We start from the raw sequence: 16,422 nt of genomic DNA, 5'->3' as shown, positions 1-16,422 counted from the left end.
GTATACCAAAGGTTGCTCTACCTTTGAAATTCAGGGACATACAGCATTGAAAGAAAATACTACACTGCATATAAACACCACATTACTTCTAAAAAGGATTCTAATAGAGCTCATTATTTTTTTCAAAGACCACCTAAATGTTTTTTCCATGCTGAGAATTAGCCATTTCCTGCCAAGTTAGACATTTAAAATGAAGACAAACACAAATATGAAGTCGCTTCCGAAAGCTGTCTTAAATTTTGAAATTAATTTTTCCCTCCTTTATTATGCTGAGATAACATTCTATTTGACCATGGTTAGTACTCCTTAAAAGAAGAAGAAACCCCTCAGGGATCAAAATGAGAATCTAACATTTCAGCACAACATGGAAAGCAAGAACTTTGAATTTAATGCCTCCTAAATCCCAACTACATCATTGAAGAAAGGAATTTTAGTATATTATACAGACTATTACTAGTGTTTTTGAAGTTGTTACAGGTTTCTTCTTTCAGCAATGAACCAAATTAGTTTGCCTTCAAGTATTTCCAAATTTAAGAATGTTTTGGGGTTAAAGGCTATAGGCTAACAGGCATATTTTGTTTGGCTTTCAATTTAAGAATTTAGCACATGATGTAACTTTGATTTTCAACACATGACTAAAAAAACCTTTATATTGAAATGAAGACAAGTTTAAAATGTTTGATACCTAGAAATTAATTGCTGCCTGCAGTTTTTTTCACTTTTGTTCCCATGCCCTGCCAGACTGTGATTGAATAAAGTGCATTCTCATTTACAGTCTCACCTTGCGCTGTACAGATCCCATTCTTACAGACTTCGCATCAGCAGATTGGTATGTGAGCCATAAGCCCGTGTCTATATGTTGTATGAAGCATATCGAATCCCCATATTTTATTTCAGGTGCTCCCATTCCATCCACCTCTTTTCTCGTCCCTACGTCCAACTTTTCCTGAAGGGAAAAAAATGTATACAAGAACAATAACCAATGTGTTAACGTTTGCATCAAATTTTTAATACTGGACAATTGCGCAGTACAGGACCTGAGAGAATACTGGAGATCCTTCTTCAATAAAACTATTAAAAACTGGAAAAATTGTAACTGCTGGTTAACTAGGGAAAAGAAAGGGAGAGAGATCCCATCTATACAAAAATCTAGCTCATTACACTAGGAAAGCAGGTACATTCATTTCACCTGCTTGGGAAAGAACTAGGATCATAACGGACAGTACATGTCATTATTGAAACATAAAACCTTGTGAAAAAACACCAAATATGTTGAAGTCCCTAGCAGAGCAGGCTATAATCTCTAGCTGGGTCCAGCTAGAGATCCAGCGGGGGTCCTACACATAGAGAAGTCGTTTCAGAAGAGGAAGTTTAGTATCCCAAATAATCTGCTTGGGCAAACCACCTCACCTAGCTAACATATATATGCATGTGCATGTGTGTGAGTATTTCATATCAATTTTCAGATTTCTGGGGAGGGTAGGGGTTCTTCTGGGAAGTATTCTTCAGAGGAATTATAATTTGAGGTGTTCCCCAAAATAATGCTCTTATAAGAACCAATCCCTTCCTCACAGGCATCAGTTTATAAAACACATGGGCTGTGCATCCTGGTTCTTGGCAGAAGATCCATTTCATCTCTCCAAAATCATCTGATTAAACTGACCGATAAACCTTCTGTGTGCCCTCACCTAATTGTTAAATCCACAGGTAACATGGAAAAGATGTGTTACAAGGAACAGTAATATCTTGTAACTGTAGAAAAGATGTCAATGTAATTAGGCCCAAAACTTCTCTGGGGGCTTTGACCCTCACTACAGGYTGGATCTACCCATTCCTGAGACTCTATCACTGGCTCCATTTTAGGCAAAAATCTTCTCTATTGAGAGTAACCGAAAACACTCCTGACTTCTTAGTTCTGATGCATTTGATCAAGTAATTGATATAGAAACTATTCATAATTCTCCTGAGAGGACAGGGAATATGTCACAATTGTTGCAGSCGAAACCAAGGCTAGCGCTGGTGCTGCAGATGCTGTTTCACTTGTCCTTTCACCGTTTCAACAGGAGAGGCAGATTCACTGGAGCAGTAAGTCCCTGTATTCTGCTTGTGCAGGTTCTCGCATGTGCCTAAGGAAGAAGCTGCTTAGCTTTCACCACCGACCAGAAAAGCAGCTAGGCAAATTGCAAGCCTATTTCAGGCCATACACTCAAGAGGCAGTTCAATACACGAACAAAGGATTTATAAAGCCACACAAGAAGATCTCCTTAACCAAAAGCAGCATCAACCTTCTTCTGATCAGCATTAGAGGGCAAACCACTTCCCTCAGTTTCTGACTAATATCACAAATAATCAGATAAAAATTTCTCCCAGATGCTCTATCCTATTATAACTACTCTTTAGGAAAAATTGAGAATGATTACACAAAACACACATAATGATTTGAGGAGACAGCTTCACAGGAAAAGATGACAAAAGACTGTGTTTTTTAAATGAACAGAAAAGCAGCTTCTAATTTTTAAAGGATTTTAAAAGCATTTCTTAAGTAAAGGGAGATGTCATATAACTAGATTTTTTTCCACCTACAATTACAAATGCATTTTGAAGCACTTAAAAGAAAAAAAAGTTATTACTCAGGTGGAATTATTATTATTACTTTTCATAACACTAAGCTCCCCAAGATAACATATTCATCAATTCAGCTTATTAAACTGTTTCTTGACACAAGTGTTAATTTCACTATCTTGTAAATGTCTGAATTCCTTAAGTGCTTAAATTCTTGTTAAAATCTTGTCCATTGATAGGTGGTAATAACTGATTTATTAATATGTCTAATGCTGATTACTGAGCTATTGTGTGTTTCTATTTCATTGTTAATTCATTAGGTTGTTCATATAATTTCTCTTAATGTTGCATTCACTTCTTTCAAAAGCTAACACAAATAACTTGAATGTAATAACAGTTGGAAATTAAAAAGCTACTTATAATAGGAAATTGCATGCAGATAATGATACAAGAAAAAACAAATTAGGTCCTGTTGGCATATGAAGAAATGACAGGCTGATTTCAAGCTCCAATCTTTTGAATTATCTTCATAAGCTATAAGCATTTATCTGCATTAATCTTCAGTGCTTCTACACTGTAATTTTTTTTTCTAGCCTGTTTTCCAGTTTCTTAAGATGTGAATATGTGAATTCACAAATTTTCTCATAAAGAAAAGTCTTTCAATAACATATATGATTAGCAATTTAAAATATTATTACGAACTTTCTTTAATCTCTACTAACTATCAGAGAGATTTAAAGGGGTTTGATATTTCAACCTCCATCCCAATTAGAATTAATGTTAAATTCACTTATGGAAATTGCAGTGCCAACAATTTTCCAAGCAAATTCTCTGTCCTAACCCATCTAAATACCCTGGCAACTCTACATGTAAAAATTAGAACTCAGAGTGAATTCAATCACGTTCACTTAAACTCTTGTAGGACTTTTTAAAAATAATGCTTTGTTTCCCTATATGAAGCATGCTTAAACCAAGCTTCCTCCCCCACTCCTTTTTTAAATTTCCTGCACGATAAACATAGCAGCTAGGAAAGCATACAGTAAAAGACGGATTTGAGTAGAGGGAAAAAATGGAAAGCTCAGCAACGGTGTGGGGGCCGCGAGCATGAGAGCATTCCTTTGGGAGCTTTAAGACATTGAGCTCTTTGTGGGAGCAAACAGGAACCAGAGGTTGTTTATAAAGGGGAAGATTTGAGTGGGGTGCTGGATTCACGACAAGAAATAAGCAGGTAGTTGAAACAGTGCATCTAATGGACCAGGCTCATTAGCTATCATTAAAAAGTTCATCAGTGAAAATCAGGATCTGTAAAAAAAAATCTGACATCACCATATGTCATAATTTAATAACTGCCTTTTGGTATAGGCCTCACGTGCTGCAAGATTCCAGCCCGCTATACTCTCCTCACAGCTTATCGTTACATAACCACCTGCTACTTTTTTTCTACAGCATATTTACAAAGAAAAAGAACAGTTGTATTTTCAACTTAGTCACAATCCCAAAACATCAATTTTTTCGACACAGATAAAGATCAAAAAACGATATTCTTCATTTGGTAAACTGGAACATAAGAAACARAGACAACTGCTATTTGCAAGTCTTTAAACCACTTCAGTGATGCAAAGCAACAAGAAATGCACTGGAAACAAACAATTTTATTGTACAATATGCAGAATTCTCCCCATAAGGAAATCTTCGTTATAAACAGAGCTTTTATTCCAGACATCCAAGAATACAGACCAACCCTTCCATGTTTTTATGTAGGCTAAACAGACAAAATTGTTTCATATGATTTTATCTTAATGGTGAACATAACTACTCTATTAAGCTTAGCCTTAGAAGTGTTATTTCATTACAATGTTTCTCTATAATTCCTTACAACATGCAAAAAGGATTCCCATGATTAAGCCTTTTCCTTTCAATTCTCTCTCTTGTCATCTGACCCAGCCTGTACTTTCTGTGCACACTTCAGCATTGACATTCTAGCAGATCTCACTGAATGGAAAAAGCTATGGCTGGTTTTTTTAACATGACATTATGAAATTTTATTAAGAATCAAATGGAAATACAAAGATACAGGCCATGGAATTTTATTCCATTTCTTTCATTATTTACAAAAAAACTTTAGAGGGAATAGACTTTATAGAGAATCAACTTTATAGAGAATGTATAAACATTTTTAAATTAAAGAAAATTACTTTCTTTCAGTGGAAAATGATATTAAAGTAATGCCTTTTATCAAAAAGAAGCATCAAAATTAAACAAGCAGAAAAGAAAAAAAATTACAGAACTGAATCACTACAAAAATCGAATCTATATATGAACCATATGGTTTGGGGAACAAATTATACATATCTGCAGACATCTTGAGCTGAATGAAGAGAGACTATGAGTAAGAAAGAAAAAAAACCTCCTGAATTCTAAATGCTCGAAAGTCTAATATAATTCTGATGCAACAATAATTATTGGGGTAACACATAATAACTGAGGCATAAAACCCACCTTGCAGAAAATAATGAAGATACTCTTAGCTCTTCAGAATATGAATATTTTCTGAGCACTGTTTGGCTTGTGATTTTTTTAAGCTTTCACATCTCTTTATTGTACTGAGAAATTTAAAGAATTTTACCATGTAAGAGCAGATAGCTATAATTCATTTGTGTAAAAATAAATATAGAAATAAAATAATATAAATATGAAATATAATTCATTCATGTAAAAATATTTTTGATATATATACATTTTTATCTATATATTTGTATGTATATATAGATATATACACATACACACAAATACATGCACACTTATTACTTTGAGCACCTGAGAAAACTATTCTGGTTCATAAATGCTATTTGATCAAAAATAGAAGCATTTTGGTTCTCTCACACTTAAATTTTAAATGCAGTACTGGCAAGCTACTGTGTTTAAAATGAGCAAAGCCCTTGCAAATATTGAGGTTAAAAACTACAATAAATGTTGAACATTTAAATTTGCTTCCAAATCTTCAGATTACACAGGGGACACATTTTCAGTATTTTCTCTGCAAACACGAACACTGTTTTTTTTTCTAATTGGAAACTGAAATTCTCATCTACTCACATGCCTCAAGGAACTGCGACTTTAAGCATGAATTCAAATTAGGAACAATGCAAGTAAGGGTATTCTTTCCCCATATCTGTTTTTTCCTACTTAAAACTAACTAACTTATAGTACAACAAGTGGGATCTCTATGTACTTTTAAGGTAGTGAAAGGAAGAATTRTGATTATGGAGGAAAGGGGCTAAAATTGCTGTAACCTAAGGAAAGATCTAGCTACTGTCCTGGCATACTCCCACTGTTAATGCTCAGGCTTTAACAGAGAAGACTGGGGACTCCCTCTTCCCCAGGCATAATCCTTTTGGGCTAATCACATTGAACACCACAACTAAGAGGTTAGATAGTTCTTCCATATGTGCTTGGAGAAAGAGAGACCCCTAAAGCTGCTTATCTCATCTACAGAAGTCTTTCTAGAACAGCTATTATTTTGCCATATTTATTCAATGCTCTTTGCCAGACAGGGAAGGCACCTAAAATTTTTAATGCCTAGTATTTATCCTAGTAAATCTGTTGATTTACTGTCTTTTTCACAGTGAAATATGACACTCCTTCAACAACTTCTGAGCAGCAACCTGGATTCATCCTCTGCAATGAAACGCAAACCAGATACTCCATGGTCTCTCCATAATTTCTTCCAAATGAGTCTTCAGTTAAAATGAAGGTTGATATCCAGAAAACTACCATCAAATATGATCTTCCAAATTGCCATTTTCCTTGGAAATCCATATTTGAATGTCAGTAAGATTATTTTCTCATCATCTGTGAAATGCTGATAAGCTTATAGACCTCTCTTAAAACTATCATGTTACTTCAAGAATTGATTACTGTTTGAATCAAGAATTGATTACATGTTACTTCAAGAATTGATTGCCCTTCTACATGGTGATCTGCCCCATAACCTTTTATCTCTGCTCTTCTCAGCATATAGTAGGCTTGGTCTCTTAACAACAACTAAATCAAAAAATATGGACATCTTTTTCACGGTAGAACAAAGACATTTCAAAATGTAAATCCTCAAAATACCTTCAAATAAGACTTCCAAACTCAGGCTGAAAAAAGCAAGGGAAGAAACTTCAAACAGAACATTGTTTGATCTCCAAAACACCACACACGCTCATTTGCATACGCTACTTAGAAAATACAGACCTACTACCTTTTTCGTATTGACAACAGATTATTGATACTCTCTGCATCACTAACAATTCTTGTCTTCATATATTTTTTGGACTAAATTATCCATATGATAGGAGAGGACAGTATATTTTTCCACTGTCCCTGGTGCAACCTCAGCTGAAGACTCCGGTCCTGAGATTCAGTGTATGAGTTCTCTTATCCCATTTGCTTCAAAGAAGAAATAAACTACTGAGATATGTATCAACGGCACCAGCAACTCCCCAATACATTTGTGCTGTATTGTCCTGAAATTTCTAAGTATTTCCAGGGCTTTTCTAACTGGGTAAAAAAAAAAAAAAAAGGCATTGTCTGGGTCTCCAAACAACAGTCACCTGATCTAACTCTTCATTTTTCAGAGTGCACAAGTCTATATAGCTGCTTTCAGGTGTATAGTTATTACTTATCACACCAAGCATACAGTGAAAATAATTAAAAACACATAAAGTAATTGCTACAGAACGGTTATTGAAACGTTTATCATTCTGTTTATTATTATATATTTTAAAAGATAAATGTAAAAAATATTACTATTGGAAATTTTTCAGCAATATCGTGCTGTGGTTGAAAAGTATTAAAAAATAAAGGTTATTAAAGAATTTATCACAGTATTATTTTAAACTGTTCACCCACTATACAAAGTATACTTTTTAATTTGAAGTGCTTATTGAAAGTGTCAAAGGAAAATGCCTAGTGTATAATGCAAACTGTGATAATTGTAAATTAGAATGCAGTAAAGCATCTAACTAAAAAAATCCTGATTCTCCAATTTAATTAAAGAACCTGCAATATTATAAATTCTTCCTATCTCAGCCAACACAGATAAAGCAGTGAAGTACTAGTAAAGTTCATCAGAAAAATAAATAAGAAACCAGGAGACTGTTCAAAAATGGAAAAGCAGTAAAAAACAACCAGCCAGGCAACACCCCCCAATGCAAATATAATAAAACAAGCTTTCTACATATTAATTATACTGAATTCTTTTTTTTAATCAGCAAAAAGGTAGAAAGGCTCTGATAATTAATACAAAAGGAAATCTCTAAATCTTGCTTATTAAAGAGAAGGCAAGTATTATTAGTTACATTAATGCTGCACTGATTCCATACCTTGGAAGACCGAAAACAGAATGCTGTAGATTTTACATCTGCTTTCTCTTTGTCTGTAAGAAGAAGACTCTTGTCATCCAGGAGGCTTAAATATCTCCCTGTCGTTATATGTCTTAGTCTGAATGGCTGTCCCCATCTAATGTGGCTGCCACTCCACCTAAGAAAGTTCACAGGAAAAATCTTTAACAAATCTGAATCTGAACAAATCTGAAATTTAACTATTAGCAAAAATATTGAAAAGAACATTATATTACCAACTAATTGGAATAGTTTCCATCTATTGTTAAATTCTAAACTTCCGATTATCACCAGGAAAATGACTACAGTGTGGTTATTTCATATAAAATCACTCCAAAAGAAACAAATAATCTAAACCTTTTCCTTTACGCAGGCCACCATGGTTCCAGCCAGTTCCCTCTCCAACATTTCATCTACCAGCTGCCAGGCTCCCTTACTCTCCCAGAGCACTCTTCTTTTAGCAGTCAGCACATTTTAGATGGATGATTCAAAATATGAATTTTAAAAACAATTAGGCAGATTCTTCATATTCTAGGGGAGGAACTGAAGGAAAAAAGGCAAAAATTTCCCATCTAATCTTCTTAAGAGCTCCTCAAGCCAAAATATAGAAACCATAGGTTTTTCACTTCTTGCCTCAAGCTGAGCTCTGGAAAAGTCAGTTCTTCTGACCTTCCTGATTAACTCCTGTGTAGAGATGACTAAGAAGGGTGTGTTACACATAGCTCTCCCAGAAGGGTTCTCGAATTTTCCTTAGATTGGAAAACTGCCATGCCTGAGAGTTTTGCTGGTTCTTCACAAAACTTTCTTTAGTAATAAGTCTTCAAAAGTTTGCACTTCAGAAATATGTACACACTCTATTTTTATTCTGTGTTTCCAAAATGCCCAGTATAATGGGGATTAGGACATATTGCTGAGGTTCTGAGGTGCTTCCACAAATACTAATAATAATGATTCTCCACTCCTACTGTGGCATGAAATAGCCCAAATTATCAATACCTGTTCAAATATTATCAATGAAATATGCAAACATATCCCTTTCAACTGAACCTGATTATAAACTCATTCCCACATCAGAATTTTTTATTAGTGCATCTTTTCACTTGCATTTAAAATAATTCCAGGCAAAAAAACTTTTAAAACAAAATCCTTTTACCCTTATGCTTCATATATATTCATATATAAGTCGGAAAATGACTTAAATGAACATCTTATACAGGTTTAAATCATTTTCATTTTCCCAAATATGTGTAGCAGATTGAAGAACTTGCCTGTGCAATACAAATATTCATTTGTTTAAGCATTTCTTCTTAAGTGTTAGCCATACTGTATGCAAAGTATGCAAAAACAATTTGAAAGATGCTTTTAAAATGCAAGAGCAATACCTGTCTTCTCTTTTGTAGCAAGATTTGTTACACTTCACTAATTAAACATCTAAAGCTTTTTAGTTATTGGTTTTTTTAAACAGGCCAAAGGCATGAAGGTTTTTTTCCCCCTTAACTATTTTCTTTTGTTACAGGGGGGCAACTCATCAGAGGAAGGAAATATGGAAGCTTTACATCTTAGCAATGCATTTCTTTTTTCCATTATGTCTTCTACACAGTGACGTCAGTACACTCCACAAAGACACATCTAAATCATTGGTGTTCTAGCATAAATTCTTCTGTTATTCAACTAAAACGTCATGTCATGAATCTCAGGTATTATATTGCTGGGTCTAGCAAAATACATCAGTCCTGCACCTTTTTTATCATGGGCCATGCAAGGATTTGCCTTTCCTCTAGTCTGATTCAATTTATAGTCTACTCCAGTTGGCCCCAGTAGCCTGCTTCACTTGGATGCTAAGAAACAGAAAACACAAGCGTAGTGTAATTGAGCCATCCTCCTAGTTCAACCCTGCAGCACAGGAAAAAGGTCAAAACACACCCTTACAACAAAAGTTTTTTGAGCCGAAAGTATCTTGTAAGGCCATTGCTAACTACTTTAAATTCTTTTCTATAATTTGTGCATAGGACCATGTCACCTAAGCAACAAGTATCAGGTATCGCATGGCAGGCCATCACAGCAGGCAGGGCAAACACACGCATAAACTGCCTAGACAATCTGCATGGAAGGATATGTCTCGGGGGTTCTCCACTAGCAGGGAAAGTTCAGAAACTGATTCCTGCAGAATCACATCAAAYTGAAAGAATTAATATTGTACTTGAAGTCTTTTGGGAAGGACTAGAATTGATGGAGTACTTCAGGCAGGGAGATACTACATTATAAATCGCAATATTTGCATGAATAATAATGCATCTGCAATTTGGCAATGGATATATATAGCTATTAGAATAACATACAGGAATAGAGAGGTGAAGGGCTTGACAGAAAGAGTGTTATTCTTGGGATTCTTTTTTTTTTTTTCTGGTAACAAATCATGCTGCTTAGAAAGGAAGATTACCATTGCCATTGCTTAGTTGTTTTGCCAGTTCTCTCAGTTTTCTTCAGTCATATATGTTCAAAAGTTTACACTTCAAAAGTGTGCTTACAGTGCCTATCAAGCTGAGATATAAGTTAGTCTTAATAGAAACCTGTCATTTCTCAAATCCCCACATTGTTCCAGTGCCACTGTTTATTAGGGAAGTATGTGCAATGTGGAAAAGAGAGAGCCGGAGATCCACCTACAGTTTCATTGCTGTCACTCAAGCACTCTCAAGGCCAATTTTAGGCCAAGCAAAAAAAACCCCTCCCCACTGCCCTATCAATGACATTTAACATCATTCCATTAAATAAAATGTACATGAAGAGAACAGTACCACTAGTGTAACTTCAGGTGCCATCATTTAATGTCTAAAAGCAAACATCTTTTGGTCACTAGAAATTTTGTGACAAACATATATTTGCAATAAAATTTAACTGAAATTTTACAATGCGTTCTTGATCATTACAGTCACAAACACAGCATGATTTCTAGCTATCATGCCAGTGCCCTTGCAAGGTAAGATTCTTTCTGTAAATTTTTACCTTTCAAGACATCCAGATCGCTTGAATAAGTCAGAGGGTTGCACATGTAAGTTATTGTAATCAGAACTGTTTCTCTTAAATATGTCACAGATGTGTGTAAAAAAGGTAAACAGTCAATTCACTGATAGCTATAATAACTTGAGGAAACTTCAAAAAAATCGACACACACACATAAATTAGAATATTAACACGCATTCTCTACAGGAAGGGAGCTGTTTAATTTTTCCTAAAAGTGGCATAAAGTGCTTTTTGCAGAAGATTTAGTATTATCAAATCTGTTTTTACAGGAACGCTGTTTTTGTACCAAAAGTCCCCAGCTAAACTGATGTCTTTTTGCCGAGAGAGATTTTACTTACGCAACTCTTAGAGTCTCTAGTCGCCAAAGGGAACGGGCGTGAATGGATACAGCACCACCTTCATAATGGACAGTTCTGAAAATCAAGCAAAGGCACACACTATATGTTCAGCTCTGTCATAAGTAAGGATTGCTCATATTTGTTTAACTGCATTTCTCATTTGAAAAGAGCCAAAACAGTTACTGTAACTGTCAGATTCCTATGGTTATCATATTCAATACCTGCTCTTTTCAATTAAACCTTCAGATCTAACTACTGAAATTTTATTTTAATTGCCTTTTGCATCTATTGTTGCAATGTGACATTTTTCACTTAGGTATCTTTCTTGTACTGCTTTTAAGGACAAAGATTCAAGGAGGGGGGAAAAAAACTGATGATTACAGTATTACTAGGTTCTAACAGTAAATAGACATCAAATGAGCATAAGGATTTGTGATCACTGCATCCCACCCACAACAAAGGTAGTGTTTTCTCAGAGCTTACATTATAAAAATAACTCGACCAATTTACTACACTGAATTATGAACATTCACCTATTTGTCATTGTATTTTATTACCTTATCATAGCACCAAAGGTTTCACAAACCACGCTGACATAGTTTTCAGACATCTCAGATGTAAACACTTTCCTACTTCCAAATTTCAATATGCAATCACCCCTTCTTGTTCCTTGCATATATCCAGAAATCTGAGTGCTTTTAAAAAACAACCAAGTCTCAAAAACTGATTTTTTCCATTATTCTAAACATTGATATGCAATATACATTAGATCCATTCAGAGCCACAAAATGGCTTAGAGACATGGCCAAAGCCCTGAATGAGACTCTTTCCCAAGCACACACAGAGGAGCACGGCGAGTACTAAGCACTGCCACTCCCCTAGATTTAGGGAGCCTTTTTCTTTGGACTGCAGTGCGCCTACCTCCAGCCTTAAGCCACTTCCAGATTTTAATAGCCTAGGCCTCGTGTTCGGGAAAATGAAGAAAAGAGTCACTTCTGCAAAGGAGTGCTGTCGCTACGCTTATCAGAGGAGCGCTTCAGGGAATGCTGCCAGAGGATGGCAGAGTTTATGGATCCTAGAAGAGCTTACGGATGAAGTAAATGCTGTGATCTTCAGTCAAGATTAAGCACTTCTAGACCTACCCAGAGGCATAGCTTTAGGGATCATTATTACTGAAATTACAGGCAGTTCCCATTGTTAGGTATAAGCAATTTTTTGAGGACCAGAATTTTGGAGTCAGGTGCCTATGTAGGAACCTATTAGGGTTTTGCTTCCAAAGTCCTTCTGTGCATATAATCCAGAGGAACTGATGCTTAGCATGGAATAAAACTGCACATTGAAATAAATGGTTCAAACCCAAAAGAAAAAGTGAGTTAAACTGTACTTCTCAATATTGATAATAATACATAAAACTATAAACGTGCTAAAACTCATTTTGGAAGACACTAGAAAGTATTAATGCTGGGTAAAAATAAAGAGAAGAAAGGAAATGGTAAAGCATTAAGGTATGGCAAAAGCTAAGCTAAAACACTGAACAAACAAAAAAACACTCCCAGACATTGCAAATGAATGAAGACTTAAACTATATGGGAAAAATATTCAAAATACAAAATAATCACTCCTCACTACATTTACAGAATCAGTCACCCTGAATATTAAAGACCCATACATAAATAGAATCACTGACATGTGCTTCACCTACCAAAAAAGAAGTTATAAATGTGTATGAAATTCTCCTCTTGTTCTTGTAATCCTTGACTTTAAACCTTGTATTTTCTCCACTTATTATCTGAGTCATTTGCTGCAATGGCTTACAGCACTAGGAGCAGCTGACGAGCATTAGTAACCCTTTTGTATTTTCTCTCACAGATCAAAATTCAAGTTAAATCTTATTTTTTGTTGAAATTAACCTTCATTAGTACAGTGAAATGCAAATGATAATTTATCTTGTATTCAGCTACTGCTCTATTCACCCACTCCCTCTTCTATTCAGACATTTGTTTAAATTCTTGTTCTGCAACTAACAGATTGGGTTGCTGTTGTAACACCTAAACAATAACAGATTAGATATCACACATTTTTTAAGTCAAAACATTCTGATTACACCCTGGCTTATTTCAATATGAAGCCAGCTGACAAATGCATTTGGAATTCTTGCATTCATATAATACAAAATTTTACAGTTTTATTAAGCAGTTCTCGAGTCATTAAAAGTATGTGACAAATCAGGTGGAAGCAAAGGCTTAAATTAAACAGAATGTTTCATTTTTAAATTGGTACCTTGTCACCTTCCAGGAATAAAAYTCTTTTTCACATTGGAAACCTGGAAGCTGTCACTTGTTCCTCAGTCTGAGTACTCTTCTGAGGCTAGCTTTGGATAATATGTAGCAGTTGAACCAGTGTAATTTTAAATGTTTAAAAACATTCCCATTGTGAACTTAAAAGAATGGTTTCTCATGTGCTAAGTTGCTTTCTTTTATGTTACTGTACATCCCCTATTTCATCTCTCTGTTCCTTCAAAGAGGAGTCACCAGTCCTTGATCATGTAAGAGAAAAGTTTGGGAAAGAGACAGAAAGGAAGAAATCCTAAACACAAATGTGCTATTTTTTTGCCAAAGGAAAACAAAAAGGATCCTGGGATTCTCTCTCTTATTTCCCTATGAGCGGATATGACAGCAGCAGAGGGAGCAAAGGCAAAAAACAGCGACAGCACTTTAGGGATAATAGTCAGCCAGGGAGTAGCAAAGCCTCAGGAAAAACAGTGACAGGATGACCGGCTAGGAAGCAAAAGCAGAAGCCCAGAGTTTGGGGCCAAGGATGGAGCAGCAAGATTTTGGAAGGACAGGACAGAAGATACATACTACAAAAACCAGGCAGGTGCTAGTACAGGGCCTAAGCTGTGGGGCCTTTAGCTAGACTTTCTCTTCTCTATGGACAATGTGGTAAAGAAAAGGAAGCTTCAAATTAAAGTTATTTCATCTCTTCTGTAGTGAAGGGCAAGTCACGATGCTCTTACCATAAGACAGCAGCATGTATACTAACCATCACCCCAGAGGGACTGAGTAAATTCATATCTTGTCATACGCCTTTTTATTTTGTCTAAGAAATCAAAAGTTCATTTTTAACTCCTTTCATTGAAATGCAGGTAGTAAACTGCTCTGAAATTGCTCAACTGATCATCCTTAGTATTTGTTCTGTATGAAAAATTACTCCATAGGCTATGGCTCATTTCTTTTTATATAGTATTGACAACAGTTCAGTGCCCAGAAAGAACCACGGTTCATAACATTTTAATCCTTCCTGAAACAGACACTGGTAATCTTTAAAAGATATTGATATTACTAAGTCAGACAAAACAGGGCTTTTAACGACATGTGAATAACCTACAACAATTCTTTCTGCCTATCAAGGGTGTTACTACAGATTCACACTGATAAGATGGAAAAAATAAAATGTCAAATTACAAAGTGCAGGAAAAAATGAGCATTGCTTGCCAAACAGCAGAGAAAACCTGCAATTTACAGAAACTTATTATGAAATTGCAAATAATGTAAATTCATGAAGAAAGAATAACGAACAGCAAAAAAACCAAAGATATCAACAAGAGCTACAAAGAGCCCTCCTCTTCACCTAGAAAGTTCAGCATAGCCTTTACCTTCTGAGCCATGATCAGAACACCAATTGCTCACATTTTCAAAAATATTTTCATTGTGTTTTCTACACTTACAGATCCAGAATACTGGTCACTTTTATTTCAAAGGAGAATATCTATAAGAAATTCAGAACCACTGAGAATTTTCAGTTCATCTTTACTATAAAACCTGATCTAGTGAATTAATTGGTGTAATGAAGTTACTTTATCTGACCTATGACTTGAAGTTCAAGTTTAAAACACCAAGTTCTTCCTGACTGTGTCCTTAATCCATTTAATTCCACTTATTATAAAGTCACTAGAGCTGGAACCTGCCAACTAATTTGTATTACAGGTCCCATGCTGTAAGTACAGCACTAAGGATGGTGCAACCTTCCCCCAGTGCCTCACTTTCTACTAGTATTAACGGCGCAGGGCCCTCTGTGCACAAGCAGAGAAGCGTTACTAGGACAAGAAAGCAGGCACTACTGAGAATTAACCATGCTCTCGCTTATTCCTAGCACGCTCCTGCTTTAGCCTTGCGAGATACCATGTGGATGCAAAGCAACTGTAAACCTCAAAAAGAAAGCTAGATATCTGGTTCTATCATCTCCACTTACAATACTGAATTAATTACACAGGTTAAAATAGACTACTGCATACCAAAACTCTGCAAGAATCATTATCGAATTCATATTCTTATCGTAGCATTGTTGAGCAAAGAGCAGGCAATCAGATCAATGAAATCCACCGACTAATACAGGGCGTTAAATGGGGTAATTGAAAATAGCATTTTGTGGCTGTTGAGGTTTTCTTCGTTCAAAAACCTGTAAATTCCACAGCAAAGAAATGGAGTAAACTTCAGTAACTGGGAATGAATCAGGATGTCATAAATATGAAGGTCTTATCTAAACTTTTGACTTGTTTTGAAAATATATTTAATTTATTGTTTTGATGGGGGGGTTGATTAACATAACAGCATAAAAATATAGTACCTGGATTATACATAAATGAATAAATCCAAAAAAGACATCAAGGCTCAAGTTACAGTTCTTATTTCAAGAATTGGATTGGGGTCACCAGAAGGAAGCATATTTTTTAAGTCAGAGTTATTCTGTCTACACAGATCAAGAGCAGATAAAATGCCTCCAGAGAAACTAGAAGAAGCAGGAACCACAGCGAATCTTACTGTTTGCTTTCAAACCACATGCCTTGCCACAAAGCATTATCTAGGAGGAAAGGGTGATTACACGACATACCGTACTTACTACAAGCTAGGGAAGATTTGGCCATAATAAAAATAAATACCAGGCTCTGAATTCATTCTTACAGTGAACATGTCCTATATTTTCTAGGAAACCCTGTACAAAACTCAAAGAGTAATCTCAGTGATCTACTTCAAATCTATTTTAAATTAAGGTATCCAAAATACTCTGTAAATGCTAGTGCTATAAAGCAATTTATTTACTTGTTCTGTCCTAAT

At 35.4% G+C, this 16,422-nt stretch overlaps 1 protein-coding gene across 1 annotated transcript in view; it reads right to left on the bottom strand.

Annotated features, from left to right (window-relative positions):
• RYR2 (ryanodine receptor 2) overlaps nucleotides 1-16,422 on the bottom strand; it is a 479,557-nt gene that overhangs the window by 249,885 nt on the left and 213,250 nt on the right. The window contains exons 12-14 of the mRNA XM_026085098.1: nucleotides 11,309-11,383; nucleotides 7,932-8,088; nucleotides 782-946 (exon numbers count right to left, since the gene is read on the bottom strand). Coding sequence (XP_025940883.1) covers nucleotides 782-946; nucleotides 7,932-8,088; nucleotides 11,309-11,383 — 397 coding nt within the window. The remainder of the gene's footprint in view (nucleotides 1-781; nucleotides 947-7,931; nucleotides 8,089-11,308; nucleotides 11,384-16,422) is intronic.

The sequence above is a fragment of the Apteryx rowi genome, unplaced genomic scaffold (assembly GCF_003343035.1).
Source record: "Apteryx rowi isolate R43461 unplaced genomic scaffold, aptRow1 scaffold_66, whole genome shotgun sequence".
NCBI classification, from domain to species: domain Eukaryota; kingdom Metazoa; phylum Chordata; class Aves; order Apterygiformes; family Apterygidae; genus Apteryx; species Apteryx rowi.
Note: the sequence above shows the minus strand (reverse complement) of the source record. Positions and strands in the feature narration are given on the sequence as shown.